Source organism: Falco biarmicus, chromosome 10 (assembly GCF_023638135.1).
Source record: "Falco biarmicus isolate bFalBia1 chromosome 10, bFalBia1.pri, whole genome shotgun sequence".
Classification (NCBI taxonomy): domain Eukaryota; kingdom Metazoa; phylum Chordata; class Aves; order Falconiformes; family Falconidae; genus Falco; species Falco biarmicus.
In genome coordinates, this window is record NC_079297.1 from 16100208 (window position 1) to 16127177 (window position 26970).

The 26970-nt window shown below is 57.2% G+C and overlaps 1 protein-coding gene across 1 annotated transcript in view; it reads right to left on the reverse strand.

Moving 5' to 3' along the window:
* NOL4L (nucleolar protein 4 like) overlaps positions 1-23939 on the reverse strand; it is a 61225-nt gene extending 37286 nt beyond the window's left edge. The window contains 3 exon segments of the mRNA XM_056354096.1: positions 2109-2220; positions 5925-6080; positions 23468-23939. Coding sequence (XP_056210071.1) covers positions 2109-2220; positions 5925-6080; positions 23468-23776 — 577 coding nt within the window. The 5' untranslated portion in view covers positions 23777-23939.
* Between the last annotated feature and the right edge of the window lie 3031 nt (positions 23940-26970).

Here is a 26970-nt window from a genome sequence, read left to right on the forward strand (position 1 = left end):
GAACTATGTGGGTGCCCTGCAGGGTTTGATGTCAAATATATTTAATTAGGGATTTTTGTGATCGCAAATGAAATGTGTTGAGACTCATTTAATGGACAAGAGAAGCAGGAAAGGATGGGAATGACTCAAATTTTTTCATCTTACTGCATTAAACTGTATCTACATATGCTTGTACGTGTGTATGTACATGCACACACCTAGGTAATTCTTCTATGACCCCAAGGCAATTTGGTCCCAATAAATATCTGAATATGCAGCAGTGAAATCAGGCACTCTTCCCCAGTAAGGGTTACCTTATCTAATCTACTCTGAGCATTTTCACAGGTACTTAGCCACTATTTAGGCACTACTCAGAGCAGAAAGGCACTTCTTCCATTCCTGGTGGGTGAGAAGCAGGACCTTTTATGTGTGGGATCCCGTTCTCCTGTTTATTTTTAAAAGATCTGCTAAGGGGGAAAGCTTTATGTAAATAACTGATAATTTATATTCATTTATGAATTTGCTCAGGACAGCCAGATCTCAGCCCTGATGATGGTTTCCACAGCTGGGACTGCTTTGGGAAGGATACTCAGTACCTGGTGTTCTCTGAGCTCCTTCTGAGCCCAGATCAGTGCTGTGCCACTGGGAGAGGCACGGGAGAAGTGGGGATGGTGGGTGGGCAGGAGAGAGCCCCTGAAGGAACAATGAGCATTTTCATCAGTTGCCTTCTGAGAAGGGATCCTGAGCTCCGGGGCTGACTGCTCGGCTAGAGCCAAGTATGTAGTAAAGTGTCCTGGTTTGGGTCAAGCCAACAGGCAACAACCTTGTTGGCCTGACTCATCCCATTGTCCTTCCCATCCACTGAGCTAACTGCTGCAGCTGCAGTACTTGGAATGTCACCCATGATGGATGCAGCACAATCAGTGTAAAGGTCAGGTTTGCCTCCAGTGAGGCCAAAGGCCAAAACTTCCCTTGACCTAATTGGAAAGTGGGATCGGGCCCTTAGCCGGCAGAGTGGGAAGTGCTGCAGTAATAGAGCTTAGGCTAATAAATGTCACATAGGATTATTTGGGAGAGTTTCTAAAAAAATATAACAGGTACAAAGCATTTCAGTCACTAGCTTTGGATAGCTGGCACACATAATCCACTTAAACGGAACCTCTGGGTGGTCCTTAGCTCTGCTCCTAGCAGTAAACAGTTGGAAATCGATATTTAATACTAGAAATTTTCTATTGTTGGGTCCTTTGTTCATTTAATTCTGCTCCTCTGCTTGATAAGAGCTGCCAAATGAGCCTGTTTGCTTTAATAGTTCTGAAATAGTCTAACTCTCTGCAGCTTACTTTTTTTAAAGTAGCAATTTTTTTAAAGAAGCAATTCTGTTGGGTGAAGCCTCTCAGAGTCAGTTTGATGCTTTGCATTTGATCATGAAAACAAGTTTGTAATTCAGAAAACAACACACAAACATCAGCCTTAACCATTCACTCTGGAAGGAAACGTGGTCCCACCCTATGCACTGCTCATATCTTTTAGGCCTAGGAGCTGCTGGTTGATTCCGTTTACAAAAGAACCGTAATGAGCCAATCACCACAATGGCCACGCTAATTGGTTGTATACATAGGCATAATATAACTTTGATTACCAAAACACTTTCTGCTATCAAACATAGGATCACGATAAGCATATCCATTAATTATTGCAAATTACTCCTTTATCAGAAACTTGAGTTATTCAGATATATCCAGTGTCTTTCATTACAAAATTAATAGTTTAAAGGAAAAACTTTAGGTCACTTTTTTTCAGAAACTGAAGCTTCCACCCACACACAATTATGGGTTGGTTGCAGACATATCTGTAGTATTTTTGACCCATGCTTTGTATGGTTGCACTGGGGAAGCTTGGAAAGAAAGCTAGACTGCTTCTACTCTTTAAGCTGAAAACAGTGGCAGAGAAACCAGATTTAAGCAATTCTTTCAGCTTGGCTATAAAAGTGCATGAAAAATAACACACATTAGGAAAATCGTTAGGTTAAGAAGCATCTCATCGATGGGGCAGTATCCTGACAGCTACCAGTGCTACCACGCTGGTATGAAATGCTGTGTCAGCTCTGCTGGCAGAACTCATGTCTTTACCTTTGGGCTCCAGTCCGTTGGAGTTGAAATGCATCCTCTTCTGGCACTCGGTGCAACTCATCAGGAACCTGGTCACAGCTTCTCTCGGGAGAAAAGCATAGGTCTCTGCAATCTGGGAAAACAACGAGACAGCTGTATGTCCTGGGTGAGGGGGAATGCCTAATGGAGAGCCAGGTGGAGGGCAGGGGAGACCACGGGCAGCCTCCCACCTCGCCCTCTCAGCCTAGACGAGAGCATCAATGACTCACAGCAACACATCGTTCCCTTCGGGTTGGTCCTGGGATCCCTGAACCCCTCCCCCTGGAGCAGCTGTTGATGGAGAAACATTTTGGGAGCACAACTGGTGTGTCAGAGCAGCACTGGGATGCAAATGAACAGACCCTCGCCCTGCGTAGCCATACCTCCCCAGAAACTCTTCTCCATTCCCACTCAGAGTCTGGGAAGAGGGAAGCTACGAATGTGGAAGAATCAAATGAGAAGGTAAGGTCTCATCAGCTGTTTGCATTGTTAATTACCATCACACCAGTAACCTGAAGAATCCATTAATCTTTCGTAAGGGCAGGTCACTTTTTCCCACAATGACAATCAATTACTGTTAATAATACTTTGCACTTCTGTGACATATTTTATCTAGGGAATTGAAAACATTTTTATAAACAGTAATGAATTAAGTCTCCTGAACCTTTGTGTGATATTTATATTTTACAGAAGAGGAAAAGCTAAGGATAAATATTTAAAACTTGGATGCTTGAAGTTAAACACTATATCCAGACCTAAGCACCCACAGAAGGTGCCTGGCTATCCAAAGTCTTATTCCAATTAATACCTGCCAGCAGCAATTTTACAGCATTTCTAGTAATCAGGACTAGGTTATTAGAAGGAATTAAGCAATTTTAATGTAGATTTCTTTAAGGCCGTAAGAGACCATCAAATCATGGAGTGTGACCTTCTGCATAGCACAAGTCGGGGAACATCATCCAGGTTCTCTTGCAGCCCAGTAGCCTGAGGTTTCCCTAAAACATCCTCCAGGAAGACATCTGGTCTTAATTGGAAGGCAGTAAGAGGTGGAGAGCCCACCTCTTACTTTGGGGTTGGTTCCTACGGTTAATCACCCATCCTGTTTGGTCTAAGTGACTTGTCCTAGCACGGAGGTTCCCAAACCAGGGGCCGTGACCCCAGGAGGGGTCACAGCACTTACAAGTGGGGTCATAAAGCAGACAGAAATTCAATTGTTTGTGCCAGTCCTCAGGGCTGTGAGCCCGGCAGAAGTGGGGCTCGGAAGGGAAGCAGGGCTGCAACCAGACACCTCGCGAGTGATGGCTGGTGACGAGCCAGGAGAGCAGCCCAGGACGTCCTGATCCCTCTCCTCTGGCCGGTGGGCATCATCCTCCTGCCCTATTTTGTTAACAAAAATTAAAAATACCTAAATTCCAAGCGTTTTTCTACCCTACAGGAAAGGGTGATGCTGAAGCTTGGAATAAAATAATGTTACAGAAGATTCTACGATTCTAAGAAGTGCAATGGGGCAGAGGGCAGAGGGTTTGCCTGATCGCGGCTAAAGCAGCCCCGTGACCCAGCGCTGCGGTGGGAGAGAGACATTCATCTCCACTGAGCGGCAGCAGAGCCCGAGGTTTTACACGCACGCTAGTGCCAGATGGGTGGAAAGTTCAGCCAGGGACCTTGTCCCAGCCGTTCAAATGGAGGATGCAGTGCCTGGTCCTCATGGCATTCTGTCTATTTAGCTGCAGCCCCATCGAGCTCGGTTGTGACTGAGCGGATGCCCCAGCTCAGCCTTTGCCCCTGTGCCGTATTTATCAATGCAGAAGCGCTAGGGACTCCAGCAGAAACACTGAAATCAGGGGCCTGAAAATTGCTGGTGGCAAATGTGGTATTGTGGCGCAGGCAGAGAACTGTCCCTGCAAACTGCCCGCGGGGCTGAGCCCAGTTTCCCTGCCTCTTTTTGCTCCAGCAAGCCCATAATCTCTGCCGCAAATGTTCAGCTAATTTTAGTGATACAGTTGTTATTTCTCAGCTGATTTGATGCTCTGCAGAGCAGACAGCTTCCTTGATGAGTTATCTCCCATCCAAATTCCCTTTCTGATTGCCTCCCTCCAGAGGTCACGGACAAGGGCAAACTCTCCAGTGCCTCTAATCAGAAACGGTGGGGAAAGGGAGAGGGAGGGAAACGGCAGGGGACACTGAAGCCTCCCGAGCTGACTGCCCAGCAGCCTCCCTTTGTGCACCCGAGGCACGGCGCGGGGCGTGCTATGCAGCATTTCACCTCCCAGACCCGGCTGCAAAGGCGCTCTGGGGAGACAGGGCAGGAGGGAGGCCAGCCAGCCCTGCCAGCAGCCTCCTGCCAGGTCAGGAGGGGATACAGGCCGCTAATGTGATGATCTCAGCTCAAGAGGGAGACGGAGGGGTGGAGCGTGAAGCTCTGACTGCTGTGAGCAGGCCTGGGAAAACAGACGGATCCAGCCTGCTCCCCTGAGGCTGTGCAGGGCACAGATTAGCCCTCCAGAGAGCTGAATTGAAGGAATTAGGGGAGGGTCGGAGTGGTCTGCGGGGGAAATGAGCAGAGTTTTTCAATTGTGGTCATGCTGGTGGGGCTGCCCCCCCTCGCACCATAAAGAGGTCACCTGCCCCCAGCTGGGGAGGGTCAGCCTGTGCCCTGGCCCCCGGCCCCGGTCTCTGCCACAGGGGCAGGAGTTGCGGAGCAATGCCATGAGCTCTGTGTTCAGAGCCTGGCTCCCTGGAGGTCCCCACCACGTGCGGGGGGCTGCAGGGTGCTGGGCTGCCAGCGTGAACAGACGGGGATGGACCCAGGGACACACACAGGCAGGACAGGCAGGGCAGGCTCCACCCCTGAGCCGGCTCGGGCAGCGCACCAAGCCCTGCATAATCTCAGGCATCATCGCAGAGACCAGGGCAGCCCGCACAGACCTCTCCAAGATGATGTATACACCAGAGACACGAGCTGCCAGCCAGCCACTTCTGTCTCTAAGCGACCTGGTCCTTAGGGCTGTGGGATTCAAGGGAGCAGACTGGTTTTGGACAGTAAATTCAGCTCTTCTTGTAAAAGCAGAGCCCAAATGTTTGCATTGAAGGGCTGTGCAGAGTCAGGAGAAACAGCAAGCTCCCTGGAGAAGCACACTTCAAGCTAAATTATTCCTGACCTAACTAGAGTGGTTTCAGGATGGATAGAGCTGGTTCTCAGCATCCATGGAGCACCTGACGAGACTTAGCTCAGTGCCTGCCTCCATTTTGTAAGGGAGGGAACCCAGGATGGGCTGGTGAGAGCATCTACCCAGCTGGGGAAGAGGGGTGGGCTTCAGCCGTGCCCCATCCCCCTTTCTGGCTGCTCCTGCCCTACAAGGCCCACACGAGTCATTTCTCTCTGGCCAAGGGAGACAGGGAGGCAGATGGCACAGAGCAGAGTGTGCAGGGGACTGGGCAAACATCCCCTCGCCCATCAGTAATACTAAGCATTTCCCTTGTTCTTTTTTTTTCCCCCTCAGATACGTACAGTTGTCTTTGTATGATTCACTTGGTCTTTCCAAGCAGCCGTACCGCTGTGCTGCCACTGCAGCCCGCTTTCCCATCTCCCAAGCACAGCTGCTCTGCCTTTAAACGACTCCTTTCTCACGCCTCCCCGCACAGGCAAACAGGACTCCCCTTCGCCTCTGCCTCCCACCAGCAGCTCTGCTTCTGCCTCCCCTCTCGTCCCCATCCCCGTGGGATGCTCGTTCCCACAGCCCCTCTGCCCCTTCGCTCCCATCCCCTCGCTGCTCCGGGCATGCAGAGGGGGAGTCTCACCGCTCGGTAGGTTTTCTTCTGCCCGGCATGTTTGGGTGCTTTGCCCGGCTCCGATGAGCTCTCCACATGCATCGAGTATATGATGTCAAAGAAATCTTCCACCACAGCCACACGTTTCAGAGAGATGCCCTCGGGCTCCGACAGTCCATCTGCCCCCTACAACAGTGCAGGCAAGTTGAGTTAGTGTCAGCAATGGGTGACAAGGGTGACAAGATCGGCCCGGGGCTAATGCGGTTGGAGGGGGCAGAGTCACAGTGCTCCAGCCTGGGGCTGCGTTGGGCACGGGGGATGCGGGGGATAAATTAAACAGTGCTCCAGGGAGGATCCTGCTGTAGCCAGGGCAGTGGCGGCTGCTGCTGTTGTGCTGCTAAAGCTGCCAGTGAAATTGGGCCAAGAACAAAAACAAGGGAAGAGTCCAGAGTGGAGTCACCACCGATCAAGAAATTCAATTTTCATAATTTGGGATGATTCTGCAAGGCAGGGAACAGGCAGGGAAAGCTCTTTGGACCTGTGCATGGTACTAAACCATCCTGGGAAGCCCTGCGACATGGGCCAGCCTCGCTGGCTTCAGTCCCCGCGGACACGGATCAGCCAGGAGGACAAGGTTTCACTGTGATGCCAGGATACAGCCCCTAAAGGAAGGAGACAGAATCGCCCTCCTTTCCTGCACTGACCTTTCCAAGGCACCCTCCCTCTCTCGCATACGCAGAGCAGCTGAGCGCTGGCAGCAGCAGCACAGCTCTTTGTGTGTTAGGATGTGCTGGAGAGCAGGAGGCAGTAATTCTGCCACACGGCAGTGGTGACAGACTGATGGGAGTGGGAAGTGTGGGGAGCAGTGCTCCTCCGAGCTGACTGGCACCAACGGTGTCAGCTCACACTGGCAGGGTGTGCTGTGGGAAGGGGAGGCAGGCTTTGGTACCCGGCAGCTGCTAACGGCGCTCCGGCACAAAGCACCAGAGCGGGGAGTGCTAATGGGAGGTAGTAGGTGGCTACTGCAATGGCAGGGGCTACTGAAAAAGGGCCAGGCTTTAGGAGGTCACTTAGCTTCCTCCTTGAAAAAATGCCATTGTTGCACAGAGAGCTGTATGTATACAAAAATACACCTATTATATATAGATATGCATACTTATATACATGCAGACTATGTCCCTGTGAGGCCTGCTTTCCAAAAAGATATGCAAGGATGCGTCCAGCTGGTACACACCAGGCTGGAGAGCAGCAACCCGCACATCTAAACGACCTACAAACTATCTTTTTCACGTGCATTCATGCATCTGTGAGTGCAGGCAGAGGCTGGCAGAGGTCTGCATGCAAAGGGAACACCCAGTCTCCTACCCTTTATTTTCTGTTGTTATTGGCAGTTGGGCTCTGTGTATCTTATACGGTCTATAGATTGAATAAATGCTGGTTTTAAGCCACCAGTCAAGGGACTCCCAAAAATCAATCATTTAGAGGGACCGCCTTCTGCTAAAGACTACCCAACATCTTGGGGAAGCAGTCTCTTAATGTAAAGTGCTGCCTATTAAAGTTGGCTCCTCACCCTGATTTCAGAACGGTACAGGGCACGGACTGCAGTGGGACAGGTTGGTGTGCTCACCCGGGACATGGGCACAAGGATTTTCCAACACAAACCACCTCTGCTTTCCCTGGGGAGCCCTGAGCCTTATATGAAGGTGGCTGTAACAAAGAGAATATTGAGAACGAACACAAGGGGCAGGGTGGCAGGGCTGCTGTGGTGGGGGTCGGGAAACTTCGCCCGAGGGAGTGTCTTTGAGGAATATAGATCTAATTTCTTCTGTCACCATTCGGGGAGTTTCACTTTAATCGAGGGCATGGGTATTCCCCTGCCAAGGAGAAACGGGCATTAGGAGGCTTCCTACTGACCAATAATCCTCAGAGCAGGGTTGAAATGAGGATAATTACAGAAAAAGGACAAAGGAAAATGCATCAGGAGAAAAGCACAGTCAGATGCAACAAGCAGAGCCCTCAAAATAAAGGTCGTAACTGACCCCATACACAAATCACCAATTCCGGGGCCATCCCAACCGACCAATACCCTCCTCCCTGCATGGCCAGTGGTTCCCTATTTCCACCTGGGTTTCAGCATGAATGCAGTTAAGGTAACCTCAGGGTCTGGGCATGGCTACAGCCTCTCTGCATCTAGCACTGCCTTCCTCTCCACCCCAGCTGGATGCCGAATGCTGGAGCTGCCTCCCTGACATCCCATTCCCTGCAGCGACCCTCCCCTGACTCCTCACATCTCTCCATCCCCTCTTCAGCCTTGTGACTTCTCTCCCCATGATGATTATTTAGCTCTGGGAAGCAGGTGAGATGCAAGCGGTATCAAAGCCACTGGATGTAAGAAGCTGTATCAAGTAAGTGCTTCTAGGATTACAGAGGTTTATATCTGGCAATATAACAAAACATTGACCTAGGACTTAAAGAGGACATACGTGCTATAGACTACCTTTCACAGGGGCCCACGCCCCTCTGGCTCCTCCTTCCACACCCAGTATTGCTCACAAGTATTTAAGGCACGAGTCAGAGCCCGTAATATCTCAGAATGCTTTAAAACCCCTTAGATTTAAAAAGCAATAAAAATTCAGTTGGGAAGAAGGGTAGGAATAAGGGATGCTTTTACCCCCTCCTGGTGTTGGGGCTTCATTGGAAGTCACTTGCTCCCAAAATAAAGATTTCAGGAGCAAAGCTCAGCCTTGACACAGGCACTTGGAAGCAGGCGGCATTTCATGTCCTGAGGAGAGGAAGTCCCTTTGCCACCTTCCAGGCATCCCCTCTTTCCCTACATTTGCCCAGCATTAATTTGTCTCTCTCCCTTCTGGGTCTCTCCTGCTTTTCCATCCCTGCGTTCCCCATCCTGCGGGTCTTGCCCCCCTGCTCCTGCCTCCTCCCCAGCACTCCCTGTCCTTCAGCTTATCCATCAGGTCCTTTTCTCGCCCAGTGTTCTTTGTCTTCCCCATCTCCTCCAGCCCCACGTCTCTCCGCATGCCCCCTCCTCACACCCCGCAAGCCGCTGCACCCCCTGTCCTCCTGCCCTCCGCGCCAGCCCCCGCACGGCCGCTGTGCCACGGCCCCCAGCAGCTGCCCAGTGCCCCCGGCCCCATGCCGCCGCTCCCCGGCCGCCCCGGCCCCGGCTCCCCGGCACAGCCGCCTCCTGCGCTCGGCCCGGCGGGCGCCATCCGCGGCTGGGAGTGTGGCTGCCTCGGGCCGGGCTCGCCTCACGCCCTGCATCGGGGGCTGCGGCGCACCGCCGCGGCCAGCCAAGAGCACGGGCGGGCGACAGCCATGTCGGGCTGGGCTGCGGCGCGGGGCCGGGCCGCGCTCCCTCACGCGTGGGGACCGGCCATGGCGCTGGCAGCGCCCGCCCGCCGAGCCCCTGCCCCAGCAGCTTTGTTCTCGGCAACCGCCTGCCGCCGCGGGCAGCCCGGCCCCGGCCCCCGGGGCCTGCCCGCACCGCCCGGCCCGCCGCGTGGTCCCCCCGCCCGCCGCGGCAGCTCCGCCGCTGCCCGGCCCGGGCCCTCCGCCCTTCCCCTCAGCGCGGCCGCCCTCCGGCCGGGCGGGAGCGGGCTGGAGGGGGGCGGGAGGGGAGGGCGGCCCGCAGCGCCCGGTGCGGCGGCGGGGCCGGGAGCCGGCCGGCTGCGCGGCGGTGACATCTGCCGCGGCAGCGGGGAGGGAGGCGGGGAGGCACCCCCGCCCGGCCCGGGCTGAGGCCCGCCGGCAGGTAGCGGGGTAGCCATGGCAACCGGCGCGCTGCCGGCAGTAATCCGCTCCCCCGGGCCGGGCCGGGCCGGGCCCGCCGCCGGCTCCTCCTCACGCCCGCCCAGGGTGCCCCCACGCCCGGCACGGACCGGCCGCGGGCAGGCCCCCCAGGCCAGGCCGCCTCCCGCACCTCCCGGACCCTGTGCGGGTCAGCCCCGGGGCCGGGGCAGGCTCCGGCCGCCCCCAGGCCCCAGCCACCGGCCAAGCCCCCCCCCCGGCAGCCCTGCCGTGGCTCCCCCATGGACCTGCCCTGCCTTGGAGCCCAGCGGCGGCGTCCACAGGCTTCCCTGGCTGGCCCTCTCCACTCCCAGCGCCTGCTGGGGCTCCGCAGGCCTCTGCAGCCGTTCCTCAGCTGCCTGGCCTGTGTGAAACCGCCAGAGCCAGAGCCATTCCCAGCGACGCTGCAGCGCTGACAGCAGCCTGGGTTTTCGGCGGGGCAGCAGGTCCGAGGCCTGCAGCTGCCATCCGATCCCCTGGACGCTGCCCCGCGCTGACCTCCACGCCGGGCCCCTGCGAGCGGCCACAGCCCCGCACGAAACCAGACTCCCTGCCCGGGCCAGCTCCACTGGGAGGCCAAGGGACGAGCAGCGGGCTCGGCGCAGCAAGCACCCTGTCCCTGCAAACCTTCCCCACCTCGGACTCTGATTTGGGAGAATCTGGGATGATTTCATCCGAGCTGCAAGCCAGGGAGCCAGCTCCCTGAAGCCTGCATGCTCCCAGCTCCAATTCAGACCGAGCAGGGTGGGCGCTGCTGGGTTCAGCAGCTTGGAGGGTCCTGGCTCTGCCCTTGCACCGGCTGGCAGAGGCAACCTCTGCCTGCTCCAGCCAGGCCGCAGCTCCAGGGCCCGGCAAGCTGCCCTGCTGCAGGGCTCCGCAGGGAAGCGTCCCTTTTGAGAGGGGGTACCCTGGAGGGCCATCGGGCAGGGGTTGCTGGAGCAGGAGTGGGATGGGAGGGAACGCCGACTGCTTCCCCATCTGCTGCGTTCAATGGCAGATAAAGCGCTGCCCCGGCCTTCGCATGACGGGCTGATACCAGCCAAATTCAGCTTCCTGTGAGTCAAAAGACGCTTCCTGCCGGCAAAGCCCTGCCTGATAATGGCTGCACTCTGTTCTCTGCCTGGGGAGCAGACCCTCTGCCCTCGCCTCTTCTCGCACTTCCCACATGAAAGCATTTGTCTCCGTATCTCTCAACCACAGCATCTCCCCCCCGCCCCCCCCCCCCCGCCCCACCCCACCCCAGACAGAGTCTTTCGGTTAAACTCTTAATTTCCTGCTGCTGTCTGGAAGAGCTGTTGTCACTGTCATCCCTGGGACACCTGAACGGGAGGTTTGGGGCCAGCTGTTATCGAGCTGCCCCCCAAGGTCACCTCCCTTGCATGCAGGAGAGGCAGCACGGTTCGCTCTGCCTGCGTCTGGCAGCGGGGCACAGCCGCTGTCCCCTGGCCAGGCCAGGATCAGGGTTCCCCGATCCCACGCTGGCGTAAGCCGCCCCATGGCGCAACTGTGGGTTCCTCAGCCCAGGGCCAGCAGCGCTCTCCCCGTGGCAATCAGCCATCCCTCACCCTTCCTGGGTGGTTCCCTCTGCTGCATGCACAAAGGTGCCATCACATACCTATTTACAAATAAGCACACTTGGGTTTATGTTTTATCTGAGCACTCCACTGCTCTTTTCTCTTCAAGGCGCCTTTCTAATTTCCTACAAGTTGCGTTTTTGTTTTTCTGAAAAAAATTACCAGCTGTAAGGGGGAGTGGACATGCACAGGAAAAAGCAGTTGGCACCTGCAGAGGACAGAAACTGCGACATAGAGTGAGGGATGAAATCCTGCCATGCCATCAGAGTCATCCCCGTCGGGCGCTCCAGAGATGATACCTTGAGTCTGTCTCCCCAGGCAGCCCACCACCACCCCTGCCACCTCCTGTGCCCGGTGCCACAGGCACCCCCAGCAGTACAGCCCACCTCTGCAGTTACTCCTGCACAGGCTTCAGTACTGAAAGACTTTTTATTTCAATATGGACTCTTACAACTTTTGATCAAGAAACTGTTCTTGGTACTTCTCATCTCTGGGAAGTCAGCCCTTGATTGGCTTCTATATTTAGACTTCTCCAGGGCTTTAGGAAGTTCACTCCTCATGGTATTTAGGTGTAGGATGAAAGCAGCTTTTGCGGGGGATATGTTAAACCACAGCAGGCTCCCTCTGCTAATGCTGTGAGGAGAAAGAAGAGCTAGATTCCTCGAACTTCCCTCTTCCTCTTGTCCCTCATGCCACGGGCACCGTGCGTGCCTTGGAAATAGGCACTGGGGAAATGCTAGGCTGAGAACATATTAGCTGTATTGCTCCTAATATAAAGAACCCATGAGAAGAACCGAGGAAATGCTCTCACAGATTTTGTGCTTTTTTTCTCCTGGAAATATTTTGCTGGGAAATTTTTCTGATCGTTTCTGGTTGAAAAATGGGGGGAAAGTGGTTGCTAAAATGTTGATGATGTTTCTCTGTGCTAAGCATTTATATGTCATTTTGCATGAACCACCAAGCAAACATGAAACTCCATCCTGCACTTACAGCTACAGCCCTACTTACTGCAGTAAAAACAGGCCCGGCTCTGTGGATCAGCTAAGCATCACTCCAGCCCAGGAGAGTTCATTTCTCCAGGGAAAACCAAGGCACAAAGAATAAGTCACTTTCCCAAAGCTACACGTTGACTCAGGCCAGGAGCCGGCAGACTGGTGTGCCCGAGGCCCCAGCCACCAGCCTGCGCCGGGTGCATTCACATTGTTTCTCTATGCAGAACTGTACACAATACTTTTTTTTTTTTTCTTTTTTTTTTTTACCCCAAAGTAAATACCTCCTTGTGAGGGGGAGCCGGGCGCATTATTTTTAGACAGCAAACAAAGCTGAGGTGTGTGTCTTTCGGTGGGGGACAGGCGCCTCTTACAAGCGAGCTGCTCTTTTCAGCAGCCTCAGCTGCCGAGGTGGGTCCAGGCCTTTGCTCTGACCTCGGCTTATTCCTCTCCCGGCTCCCAGGCTTGGGAATGAAAACACGGCGGCCTGGGAGGGGCAAGCCTGGAAATGGCAGCCCTGCCTCCAGCTGCGGCGAGGGCCCAGGTGGGCTGCGGGCTTTGCTGCGGGGCGCCTTGCCGGCCTGTGCCAAGGGGAGGTGGGTGGGCACGGGGTCTGGTGGGTGGCTGCTGCCCTGGGGAATGGGGCTGCCCTCCATCCCAGGCCTGCCTGGAGGAAGGAGGAGAAGCCTGGCAGGCAGAGGCTTGCTCAGATGCCTTCTCAGCAGCTTGCTCAGATGCCTGCTCTGCCCGGGATGCAGAGGACATTTTGCACCGCGCAGGAGAGCAGAGCTGCCTCCCGGTGAGCACTGCCCTGCGTGCCGGCAGGGGCAGCTGGCGGAGCAGCTGGATCTGGCACACAGAGGTAAGTGCAGCACTCCCCAAAAACCATGACCCCGCAGCTGGCCAGGAGCGAGCGGGGAGCACAGGCAGGGTTACCAGGCAGGCGAGCAGGCTGTTTCAAAGGTAACAGAATACTGGGTGCTGTGGAGCAGCACAAGCTGCCGTTGGAGCACCGTTTCTCTTGGCTGTGGCAAGAAAAGCTGGTGTGACCTCGTGAGCAGAGCACCCAAATGACCTGCTGGGGAACCTGCTCCCCTGGAGCCGTGCTCTTCCCACCCGTCAGCTGGGGACCACCACACTGCTGGGCTCTGCGGCATGCCATGACCTGCATGGGAGAAGCGTTGTGCCATGGCTCTCTATGAGGGAAGGGGTCACGGACATTATTATTTGGGCATTATTATAACGTTGCAGTGTTTCATCTTATTTTGAAATGGGCAGAGTTAAAATGTGAGTTTGAGTGGGTTTTTACTTAATAAATCTGCAAAGATGGGCAGCAGTATCTTAAAGTCGTTTGGATTGTGGTTTAGGTGATTGGGGGGGCATGCTACCAGGGTGGAAAAAAGGGGGTGAAATGGTAAACTGCATTTATAATTAGAAGAGTGTTCATATTCTACAGCATCCTGAAATGAATCTAAAACTAGAAGTCTAAACAATATTGAAAATATATAGCTGTAACATAAACTCAGAACGTATTCAGAGCTGGCTCTTCTTGAAGTAACTTATCACTGTGAGCAATCTCTGGGCCACTAATCTAACAAAAATCACCGCCAAAGCAAAATCTTTCAAGTTGGAGGGGGACAAGCCACTGTAACAAGTGAAGAGGTTACCTGTCACAGCAAGGTGACCCCTGTCTTCCTGGGAACAGACCCAGCAGTGTTAGGGCAGCCGGGCGACATCATCATACCTACAGCGAGGACACGGTGGTGTCAAAATGAAACTAAGTAGGAGGAGGTACAGAGCAGCAGTGGCAGTTCAGCTCATCAGTGGCAAGCAAAATTATGTAAAATAAGTTAAAAATGATGCTACAGTAAACCAAGGTCAGGCTGGGCTGAGAGGCTGAGCCCTGGATGCATGGCATCCTGGTGTCAGCTCCCTGTTCCCTGGCAGTTCAGAGTATGTGGGCCACAGTCGGAGACTCCCACAGGAACAGCAAGATGTGCCTCTAGGAAAATGCTGACAGCTCAGCAGCCCTTTGGGGGGGGGGGGGGGGGGGGGGGGCGGGGATGACGACTACACGCCTGCACACCCTCCCCTCCCAAAACCCAGCCTCCTCGCCAGGTAAGGGCACTGCAGGACTCAGCCATGCCACACCACAGTGGCTCCAGCACAGCCCATCCCGGATGCCGGAGCCTGGAAATACCGATTTCCCGCTTTACGCCCCAGCACCACCACATCGCTTGCTGCTGCTCCCTGCCATGCACTCAGGATTCAAGAATACTGCGCCTTAAATGCAGACAGTGCCAAACCACAACGATCATGTTGGGCTCCATCACCCCCTTTCCAACACAGGAACCCAGCAAGACAGACAGCAGCAGCTACCCTCGGTGAGAGCAGGCGCTTGCATTTATTCTGGGCTGCACAGGTGGCTCTGCAAGGCGGGGTCCTGTGCAGGGAGTTGGGGTGGGGAAGCACAGGGGGGAGATGCTGATGGAAATCTGTCCGGTCTCTCCCTGTGTTCAGGTAAACCCTCTCTGCATTCTAGCTCATTTCCATCATAACCACACTAGGCTGACCCCAACTCTTCCAAAAGCCAAGCTATGACTTGTAAATAAGGCCCAGGAAGGACTCACCATTAACCTGGGATGACAAAGTGGATTTTTTTGAGCTCTTGACTGAGACTACATGTGAGGGGGGAGCGGAAGTCAAGCACGTTCTGTAACGCTCTGTCACGGTAATCCATCCACAGAGACCCCTCTCCCATGTCTGACACAGGCCAGCAACATCCCATCACATCTGGTCTAACTGCCACGTCACTGCAGGTTGGACACACGGGTCACATGGAGTGGCCTCGCATCTGGGTCCCCCTGGCTTTCTGTGAGTCTGTGTCTCCAAACAGGGGTGCTACTAGGAGCAGAAGAGAGGGAGGGCAAACCAAACCGGGCCGGGAAGCCAGACAATTAATATAACCTGCCCTCTGCCTGAGGAATAAATTGGCAGCTGACAGGTTATAATCTGTGCAAGCAGGATCTTCACAGGAGAGGTGAAGGCTCCATTGGGGGCCAATTGGATGGTTAATTAGGAGGACAAAGCAGAGGATTCGTGAAAATGTTTATGAAGCAGTGCTTGGCAAGGGAGCCTCTGAGAAAGGCTCACCAGAGAGGAGTTGTTTTTGGTTAGGAGGAGGAAACACGAGGGTGAAACAGCAGAACTGAGCACTGAGAGAGAAAATAGCAATGCAAATGTCCGTAAGAGGGACGGGGGATTCCCAAGTGCAGTGTAGAGAAGTTCAGGGAAGGACCCTATGACATCTAATTTTTCTAGAAATACATGGGCTGTGTCCTCCCTCTCCCTCCTCCCTCCCCGGTCCCCATCCCTGTGACCAAAAGCGCTGGGGCCGTGCGGAGCAGCCCCCGCGGGAGCTGGCAGGCAGCCCCGCCACAGCCAATCCGCACTCCGTTCGCTGTGCAGAGAAGGGCACGAGGAAAGCAATTAAACCGAAGCTTTGATTAGGACTCACAGATGACTGCTTGTGTTAGAAATGCCTGAGCTTCTTTAAGCGTCTTGGCGGTGGCTGGAGCCGGCCTGATCCCCCATCCCCTCCTCGGCGTTGCTGCTGCAGCAGCAGGAGCGTGACTGATGCTCTCTGTCCCACACACGGCTCCGAGAGCTCAGAGGTAGGAACCAGTTGCTAAGAGACAGGACTGTACTTTCCAGCCCACATCCAGACCTTTGTCACCAGCTCAAGGGCTTTCTGCTGGATCAAAACGCCCGACGCAGGTGAGCAGGAGCAGGCAGGCCTCCTTCCAGCCTGGCAGAGATGCCTGGTCCCGGCTCAGGGAGCCGCATGACTGGCACCCAAACTGATGATGGGAAATGACAAACCCAAAAGCATCTCGAAAGCGTCTCCAAGGGACCAGCTTCCCTGGGCTGGCTGCTTGCCCCGGTGCTGTGAGACTGCAACGTGGAACACCCAGTTGGTACCTGGGCACCAGCGCAGGTGGTACTTAGCACCAAAACATAGAAGGTTATGGATGTCTCAACAGCGTGGATGAGTGGATGACACAAGGTTTGTTTTGAGATCCCTCCTTCAAATGCAAGCCAAGAGAAGACTCCCAATTGTTATTCTCCTTTTTTTTTCCTGTCTTTTTCTTTTTTTGGGGGGGAGGGAGGCAGTGGGCAGGAGGGACTGATGCATCTGAATCCATTTTTAGTCTAGAGACTCCCATAACAGAGACCCATCACTGTACCTGGCAAGTGGAAAACCCAAACTCTGAGCCACAGAGACTGTTACCCCCATCTTCCCCAGCACACACCCCCTCCCTCTCAGCCAGGAACAGGTCCCTCTGAGCTGCTAGCATCGTCTCTGCCTGTGTGCTGGAAAGGAAACGTATCCTTGTGGTGTGCCGAGCCAAAGAAGAGCAAGGACAGAGAGAAACTGTTCACACAGTGCCTTGGTTTCCCGACTGCCATCCCGCCAAAGACCCTGTACCACGCTGGGAAGACACAACCAGCCTCTGATCAACTTTCTGTGACCACTGCCTCACCCTCAGACACGCAGCAAAGGAACCGTTACACCAACCCTCTGCTCTTACCGTCTGCTCCCATGTACATGCACGTACAGTCTGCAGCTATTACTCCTCAAATAAATTGCTACTCTTTGGCACCAGCCATAAAAGTGGAAATCAGCAGCATTCCAACAAAGAGGACAATTTTGGCCAACAGGTACCTGCCCTTGCTACAATCAGCTAATTAAACCAGACACAGAAACTCAGTAGTGGCTTTGGCCCATCTTGATGCAATTCTTTAGAGGTGGGCACAGCTAATATGAGATCAGGGGAAGGTAATTACTAATTTGCACTAAAGAAAGAGGTATGAATATGCATCCCTCTGTCACAGCAATGCAGACAAGGCTTTGTGAAGCCAGAGCATCCACATATTGATGCTCCTCTATGCCTCTGTGGTTTCCCTGCCATTTGTTTGTCCACAATGTAAGTACACAGACTATTCATATATTCATATCAGGCCTAATGTCAACAGCAAAAACAAAACTGAAGAAATAATTTTAGCAGATTATTGCTGAGAACAGTTTGGACAAAGAGATTCTTGAGAAATTTCTCACTGAAAGGAGCGTGGCCACTTCTCCGGGGCTCTGCTGCTGTCTTTAGTCAGCGACCGAATTCCCCTGCCTGCTCGTGGTCAGAGCAAGCCCCTCTGAGTCACAGCAAGGAGGTGCAAACAGCCCACATGCTGCTCTGACAGTCCCCCTTGCTCCTCGCTAACCCAGGGCCCTGGCGCTTAGACCCCTCTTCCTTTGCCAACATGGGACATGACCTGAGGAGCTGGAACCATGGCACCTGATTGGACCCGCAGTTCTTCCCATTTCAGCTTCATTTAACCAGGCCTCGCAGAGCTGTGCTTTGTTTGCTTTTTTACCTTCTCTAGAGCAATACCCGCCCAGAACCGCAAAACTGAAAGCAGTTGCGGGGTGAGGGAGATAACTTTCAGATGAAAGTTATCCAAAAAAATGCTGTTCCTCTCGGATCAGCAATGCTGTCAATGTTTCTGGAATCACATAGCATATACAGTGCTGATGGTAGAGAGATCATTCTTTCAGAAGCTGTTCAGCCAGACTGATTCAGGGGACTGGGACCAGGAAGAGCGGTGCGATGCGGGACCTGTGCTGATGTGACTCCAGGTCTCATGAGCACCGGTGACCAAAGCCAGTCCCCGATGCTGAAGCTGCCCGGGGATGGTGGCATCTCCTGCTGGAGTTGTACCATGTGTGCCATATCGCAATAATAATGACCATGGTGGGGCTGCCTTATAACCAGGCTTGCAGTCTTGGCAGAGAACAAGCAAGGACTGAATTAGATGCTGGTTTCCCCCCTTATCCCTAGAAGAGGCTTCAGCAGGCTGTCCCAGAGGGGTGGGAATGGGCAGAAGCTGGAAACTGGTTCTGCTGCCAGATCTCCTGCTCCCAGCTTGGCGAGGAACTTCATTCTGCCAGTCTGTGTAACTGCAGATCATCAGAGCTCTTTAAATTCACCTTGCAAAGGTATTGGAAGCTTTTGCTGCTGCCTGGTGAGCTTAGGCCAGCTCTCAGGCCCAAAGGACTGGGTGTCACTGCTGTGACTCTCACCATGAGCAGCTTCAGAAGGCAAAACTGACAGATGTGCAAACTCAGAGCTGAATCTGGAAGGGATGCTGATGCAGGAGATTCTTCTAGACCAGGCTGGATGGGACCACACAGCCAGGCCAGCGCCGTGCCGGTCTCCTAGGCACACGTTTAAATGTAAACCTGCCATGGGTTCAGCTCCTTGGAAAAGGCAGCGCTGCCCCGCCTGCGCATGGGTAGGCTATTCCACAGCAGGTGAAGGCTCCGTATGCTCTAAGTATGGCGCGTGCTATAGAAGTAATAGACAATTTCTCAGATAATACCCTCAGGCCCATTTGCCTTGTCTAAGGCTCTTCTGAATGGTCTTGATTTATTTTTTTTTATCACTTGAAGTCCACACAAAGTCTAAGTGGTTATTCACATACTGAAAACCTTCTGTTGACTAATGTTCTTAGAGGTTATAGATGCGCAGCTTTTTGGGGCACTGAATATGGGCATTGAAGGGTACTTGTACCAGGAAAAATGTAGCCTCTATTAGCTGTTGGAGCAGCATCTTTCCGACATGTCCAGCTTCTCAGCTCAAGCGTTCTGCCACTGTGCTGTGCTGTCCCAAGGCCTGGCACCGTGGCTTCCACATCACAACACTCACTGTTTCCGGAGCTAAAATGTATTTAGGGATAGGCTGTACTGCAAGATTTATCCGGTGTCCCATGTGATGCTTTTCCTGCTGTTGGTGAAAGGCCTCCATCCATTTTGCTTTTTGGTCTTGTCAATCCTCTTTATAGTGCTCCTCCCGCTATAGTACCTTTCCTCGGGTGTGCTTCACCAGGCACAACAGTGATACAGTTTCACACACAGGTGAACTGTACTCGTGCAACGACAGCAGCCCACCCGTGCCAACGTCCCCAGCCTTTCAGTAATGCCTACAAGAACCCCAGACCCTCGGTCGGCTCTGCAGGGGACAGGGAGAGAGCAAGAAAGCAAAATCAAATGTGGGCAGCGCTGTGGAGCCTACCCAGTCCCCAAGCCTCCGCGCAGTCCCTGAAGGGCCGGTCTGATGCCAGGCTTCCCCTGCCTCATCCCGCAGTCCTCCAGCCTGCATCACGGACTGCCAGGATGAATCTGTCCTGCCAGGCTGGCCACCGCTCCAGAGCTGTGACAAGCTCCCACCACGCACGGCGAAGTACGGCATTGATTTAGAGAGTGTGCGTAACCGCTCCCGCAGCTAACGCCTGAACCAAAGTCTGAGGCTGACCCCCGCCTCGCACACCCTGCCGCTACAGCCAAATCCATCTGCATCGCCGGGTGCCACCAAAGCACTGTTCCTCTCCCTTCGCCCTGTCTCCATCTCACTCCACATTTGTATGAGAAAGACTGTCTAAATGATGCTAAACGCTTAGGACAAGAGGGACACGAGATTATAATGAACTGCATCTTAGCACCTTGTCACGAACAAATTCTCCCACAGTTCTTAGCAAATCTGGGGAGAAGGGAGAGCGTGGTGCATCCAGTACTGGGGTTCAGTCCAGCCTGCAGATAATGAGGTGTTTTACACCTCCGCACGCATCAGCCATGTGAAAGAAGGGCAGATCTGGGCACTTTGGGCTGTATCCATTGTCTGTGCTGCAGTAGCACACAAAGATACCCTCCTCCTCCTCCTCAGTACAGCCTAAACGCATTTTTTTCCAACTCCCTGACCTAAAGGATGCGACATCCAGCCCGTACGTGAATAGGGCTGTCAGACAACAATGTCCTACACTGCTAAACCTCATGTGTTTATCTGTGTAGGTTTTTTTTAATTGTATGTGTTAAATGTCCAGCATCTTTGGGACATTCATCTGGGAAAAAGCAATCTGAACAGTCTCTGTGCCAGACATCCGTCCGCACTGCTGTTCCTATTCCCAGTGCATTCTTTGAGAAGACCACCATCTGCTCTGACCACCACCTAAGGCAGATGCCCCCTTCTCAGTGCACAGTCCCAGCTCTCAAGCCACCCAAATCTGATTAGGCCTGTTCTGATGAGAGGCCTGGAGGAGGGCAAGGGAAAGTTACTCAGGAGAGAAAATAATAACCACACGTTAATTATGTTTCGCCACAGATGCGCAGAAAATACACAAACCAGCTCAGGATGCGTAAGGCAAAAAGAACAGCCCGACCGGGTTGCTGCTGGGGGAGTTATTATTTTGGGGGGGGGGGTGGTGGTTTATTTTTTTTCCCCAGAGTAGGAGTGGCCCCAGCCCTGTCAGGGGAAGGAAAGATCTTATCCCCACTGCTGCCCTCTACACGCTCTTTACCACCTCCCTGCTAGCTTTCGCTCCCGGTACCTCGGATTTCCTGTAGCGACCTGCAGACAGAGCAGCGCCGCGCCCCCGCCCCCCTGCCCCCCCACAGCCCCGTGCTTTGCCTGGCTCCAGCCGTGGGACAGTCCCGAGCACGGTGCTTCTCCAGCAAGCGTGCTCCGAGGAGGACGAGCAGGCAGGTTGCCGAGGAGCACAGCCAGGGGAAAGCAATGCCGCTCCAGAAGTATTTGGGAAAAGCAGCTGAACAGGCGTTAAGCCAGAATACATGCTTTACTGTCGACAAAAAGGGTTCTATCAGCTTCATGACTTACTTGACTGAATGCATGGAGAAAATGAAATACACCCACAAACCCAGCCCAAACCGCCGAGGAAGAGGAGAGCACTGAATTATGAGAGGCTGAAGAAAATCCCTGTCAAGTTATCTCTAAATGGGAGAGCACTTCAGGCAAAACCAAAATGCAGCCACTGCATCTGTCTGAAAGGGTCCACGGGATTCCAGGGTGGAGAGGGGCCCGGTGGGGCCGGGGAGGGCCGGGACAGAGGGGCCAGGAGGTAACAACTTCTACAGACCCAGGGCCAGAGGATTTTTTTTGGGGGGGGGGAGGGCAATGGCTGGGCTTCCCTACAGCCAGTGGCTCCGCAAAGTGCTCCCAGCCCCACCGCCTGGCTGGCACCGACAGCCCTGGGATATAAGCGGTATTGCCCCTTGGAACATTCAGCTGTCCCCCGAGGGCATGCCTGCTTTTTGTTTGTTGCTTTACGGGAGCCTGGGTGTATCTCCTATCTGTGCCTGCAGGGACTCTCTGCTAGGGAAGATGCGGGGGCCTAGACACACGCTCCTTGCTGAAACTTCATCTGTGCAGAAGCCCTTTGGGAATACGCGGGCTTGCGCCGGCCTCGTTGAGCTGCTGACCCTAGGGACTCCCTCACGGACAAAGGGGAGGGGGCGTCTAGCTAGCGGCAGGGTCGAGGGAGTCTGGCTCGGCCTCTCTGGGGTACCATGACTCTGCAGCATTTGGAAGATCTGGGATAGAGTCGCCGGCTAGATGGAGAGGACCCGGGGGAAGTGCTGTATCTGCGGGAAAGGGGGTACCGCTCCTAATCCGCTCTCGGCAGGGGCCCTTTGGGGCGGGGGCGGGGGGGGAGAGGGAGCGGAGGGCTGCAAGGAGGTCTCCCAAAAAAAAAAAAAATTGCAAAGAATTTTTTGTGGGGCATGGCATGGGGGAGGGGGGCTGCAAGGGGAGAAAGAAAGGCGCCTCTGAGCACCACGAAGGGAAAGGGAGAAATAATGACCCTTCCCCCTCCCCCCAATAATAAGGCAGACCAGATGGGAGGTAAATAGTGCGTTTTAGAAGCATTTGCCACAGATGGGCTGCCCTCAATGGAAGCATCCTCCAGCCACATCAATGCTAGAGTCTGTGTGTGCACAGAAAACACTGCACCCTTTAGAGCAGCGGGCAGCAGCAGCAGCAGCGGGGAGAGGAGGGGAGGGACGGGGGGGGGGGTGGAGAAAAAAAAATTTATTAAAAAAAAAAATCCCTCCCGGAGCCCTTCTGTGCCCGCTGGCCCGGAGCGGTCCCCGGCGGGGCGGCGGGCCGATCCTCCCCCTCGGCGGGCAGCGGGGCCGGGGGGAGCGCCGGGCGCACCCCTGCGCGCAGGGACGCGAAAGTTGCGCGTTTCGCTGCGCGCCGGGGAGCGGGGGCGCGCTCGGGACGGGAACAATGGGGCGGCGGGGCAGCCCCGGGCGGCGGCGGGGCGGGGGGGGGCAGCGGGGCGGGCAGCAGGCAGGCGGGGAGGGAGGCGGCCGGTGCGCCCCGCGCCGCCGGCCCGCCGGGGCGCCGAACAATGAGGCTCCGGCGGGGGAGTTTCCCGGGACGGCGGCCCGCGGGCGGGCGCGGAGCCGGGGGGGGGAGCTGCCCTAATCCGGGCTCTGCCGCTGCCCGCACCCCCCCGGGGCACCGGCTGCAGTGGCCGCGCCGGGGCGGGCAGCGCCGCGGGGACGCCGGGGCCGGGCTCGCCGCAGCGGGCCGGGCTCGCTCCGCTCCGCTCCGCTCGGCGCGGCGGGGCCGGGCGGGCAGGGCGCGGCGGCGGCGGGGGCGGGGGGTGCCGGCGCCCCCTCCCCGCCGCTCTGCCCTTGACTGCAGACCTGTCCCCGGCCGTGGGGCGGATGGGAAATGCCGGGCGAACGTGATCGGACAGGGCGGGGGGGGCGGCGGGGCCCGCACCGGGCGGCGGCGCGGCGCGGCCCCCCCCCCCCCCCCCAGGGGGCAGGTGCACGGCAGCGGGGCGCGGAGTACCGCCGCCCCCCCCCCCCCCCCCCCCCCCCCCCCCCCGCAGCGCCCGGGGACGGCGGCCGCACCGGATGGGACGGGGACGGGGATGGGGACCGGGGAGGGGGGATGGGGGGGCGGGCGGCGGTAGGTGCGAGGCTCCGGGCGGGCGCCTCTCCCTATCCGCATCCCCGGGCGGGTCGGGGCGGCAGGGGGCGCGGCGGGTGCCCCGGGAGCGGCGGGGGCTGCGGGAGCGGCCGGCCCCGCGTCGCGCCCCGCATGGGGCATGCGCGCTCCCGGCGGCCGGCGGCGCGGCGGGGCTGGGCCGCCCGGTGCTGACGGGACAGGGCCGGCGCGGCGGTGGCGGGGACGGGGGCCCCGGGGGTGCCCGCCCCCGCCCCGGGCAAATACACACACCACCCCCACCACCCCCCCGCCCGCACCCCCGGGGAGGACAGACAGACACGGACAGGCAGGCAGACAGACAGACACAGAGCCCCCGGGGCACGGAGCGCACTAACCGTTCCCGTTTTCACCGGCACATATACCACCACTTGACCCATCTTCGTCGCCTCCCTGGTGCCGTTTCCCAGGCGGAAGCCCTTGGACCGGACCCAGAACTGGAACTTGCCTTTCTCCCCCCCGCCGGAGCCGCCGCCGGAGCCGGATCCCCCCTGCAGCACCTCGGCGATGCGCTGGTACTTGCTCCGGGTCACCGTCTTGGTTTTGGCCGAGTCCCCGTAGGTGCGCAGGCACCAGTCCCGGAACTGCCGCCCCAGCTCGCTGTCCCCGGGGCGGCTCCCCCGCAGCAGCAGCGGCGGCTTCGGCATCGCCCGGCCGGCGGCGGCGGCGGCGGCAGCAGCGGCGGCGGCGGCGCCCGGCCCCGCGCCCTGTCCCGGAGCGGGCGGAGGGACAGCCGGGGCGGCGCGGCGAGCCCGGCCGGCGCTGGCGCGGCGTGGCCCGGGACGGGCTGCGGGGGCGACGGCCGGGATGGAGCGGGGAAAGGGAGGGGGGGCGGGAGGGGAGGGGGGGCAGCCGCGGCAGGGGGGGCGCCGGGGCTCGGACAGCGACCCGGCGAGCCGGGCGGAGGGAGGCACCGGCGGCGCCAGCAGCAGCAGCAGCCGCTCCTGTCACAGGATCACAGGCGGCTCCGGCTCGTCCCCCTCCCTCCCTCCGCCCGCCCGCCCGCCCGTCCCTGCCTCCTCCGCCCCCCCTCCGGCCGCCTCCTCCTCTCAGCGGGATCCCACCTGTTAGAGCGGCCGCGCCGCCGCCGCCGCCGCCGGGCCCCCCTCCCCCGGCCGGCCCGCCCCGGGGCCGCCGCTCCCCCCCGGCCTGGCCCCCCGTGATCCGCGCCGGCCGCCCGCCCGCTCCCCCGCCGCGCCGCCGGTGGGATGCGCTGCCCCGGCTCGGCCGGGCCCCGGACGGGCCGGGCAGCGGGGCGGGGAGCGGGGGGGGGGGGGGGAGGCCGAGCCCGGGGGGGTGTCGGGGGGGCGCGGGTCCAGGTGCCGGTCCCCAGACAAAGGGCCGGCGGGGCGCGGGCGCACGTGTGCGGCGGGACGGGCCGGCGGGGGCGGAGGCGGCACCTGCCGAGCCGCCGCAGAGCCGGGGAGGAGCCGCGGGGGCAGCGGCAGCGGCGGGGTCCGCCGCCCGCCGGAACGGCCTGGAACGAGCGGGACGGAGGCGGGGAGCGCCGGCGTCGCCCCGCAGCGCCCTCGGTCGGGGCTGCCCGGAGCGGCCGAGGCTTGTCCCGCTGGCCCGGGAGCGCCGCACCCCGCCCCAAGCCCGGCCTCGGGGCAGCCGTGATCCTGCCGGCCCCGGAGCGGGAGACAAAGGCCGGACCCCGGCCCCGCTGCCGCGCCCGTTTCCCGGGCGAGCGGCCGGCAGAGCATCCTCCCTGCGCCCGGCGGCGGGGGGCGGCCGCGGGGCGGGGGGCTCGGCCTCCCCTCGCCTCAGACGCCGGGGGAGGGCGGGGGGGGGGGGGGGGAGGGGGGGGCGGGCCGGCCACGGGGGGAAGACGGGGCCGCCCGTCCCGGCCGGCAGCTGGGGCTGCGTGTCCCCGCGGCAGCCACATGCCTGTGCCGTGTTCGTGGTGGCGCCACTGCCGTGGGTGCCACGCGTGTGCTCTGCGCGTCCGTGCCACCTATGTGCGCCATGCCCACCCAGCAGTGCCACGCGTGTGCCCCCAGTCTGACCAGCACTGCCACGCATACAGTCCTAGTCTCTGTCGATGCCACACATGTGCTCCCTGTCCGTCAGTGCCATGTATGTGCTCCATGCCCATCTGGCAGTGCCACGCATGTGCTCCCGGTCTGTCCGTCAAGGCCACATGTGCTCTGTGCCCACCCAGCAGTGCCATGATGTGCTCCTGGTCTGTTCATGGGTGCCACACATGCTCTCTCTCTGTCCATCAGTGCCACACGTATGGTCCCAGTCCTGTCCATTGGTCTCACGTGTGTGCTCCCTGTCTGTCAGTGCCACGTGTGTGCTCCTGGTCTATCCATTGGTGCTACACACGTACTCCTGGTCTGGAGTACGTACTCTAGGACCACGCATATGGCCTGAGTCTCTCCGTCAGTACCATACCTGTGCTCCCTGTCCATCAGTGCCACATGTGCTACGTGCCCACCCGGCAGTGCCACACATGTGCTCCTGGTCTGTCCATGTATGCCACACATGCGTGCTCCCTGTCTGTCCATCAATGCCACACGTGGTCCCATTCTGCCCATCAGTGCCATGTGTGTGCTCCATGCCCTCCTGGCTGTGCCACACACATGCTCCTGGTCTGTCCATTGGTGCCATGCATGTGCTTCTGGTCTGTCCATCAATACCACATGTGTGCTCCCAGGCTGTCCATCAGTGCCACATGTGTTCCATGCCTAATCCAGCAGTGCCACACATGAGCTCCTGTTCTGTCCATGGGTGCAACACGTGCCCCCTGTCTGTCCATCGAATCCACACAAATGGTCCCAGTCTGTCCATCAGTCTCATGTTTGTGCTCCCTGTCCATCAGTGCCGTGTGTGCTCCAGTCTGTCTGTTGGTGCCATACATATGCTCTTGGTCTGTCCATCAATGCCACACATTGCTCCTAGTCTCTCCATCAGTGCCACATGTGTGTTCCCTGTCCGTCAGCGTCACATGTGCTCCATGCCTATGTGGCAGTGCCATGCGTGTGCTCCTAGTCTCTCCATCAGTACCATACATGTGCTCCTTATCCATCAATGTCACATGGTGTGCTTCTATGCTGTCCATCAGTGCCACATGTGCTCCATGCCCACCTAGCAGTGCTATGCGTGTGCTCCTGGTCTGTCCATGGGTGCCAAACATGCGTGCTCCCTGTCTGTCCCTCAGTGCCACACATATGGTCCCAATCTGTCTGTCAGTCTCACGTGTGTGCTCCCTGTCCATCATTCCCATGTGTGCTCCCAGTCTGTCAGTGCCATATGTGTGCTCCCGGTCTGTCCGTCAATGCCACATGTGTGCTCCCAGTCTGTCCGTCAGGGCCACATGTGCTCGATGTCCACCCAACAGTGCCATGCATGTGCTCCTGGTCTGTCCATGGGTGCCACACATGTTCCCTGTCCATCAGTGCCATGTATGTGCTCCATGCCCATCTGGCAGTGCCATGCATGTGCTCCCAGTCTGTCCATCAATGCCACGCATGTGGTCCTAGTCTCTCCGTCAGTACCATACATGTGCTCCTTATCCATCAATGTCACATGGTGTGCTTCTATGCTGTCCATCAGTGCCACATGTGCTCCATGCCCACCCAGCAGTGCCACACATGTACTCCTGGTCTGTCCATGGGTGCCACATATGCGTGCTCCCTGTCTGTCCATCAGTGCCACATGTGGTCCCAGTCTGCCCATCAGTGCCACCTGCGTGCTCCTGGTCTGTCTATTGGTGCCACACACGTGCTCCTGGTCTGTCCATCAGTGCCACACGTGTGCTCCTGGTCTATCTGTCAGTGCCACATGGGCTCTATGCCTGCCCGGCGGTGCCGTGCTTGTGCTCTGTGCTCTGTGC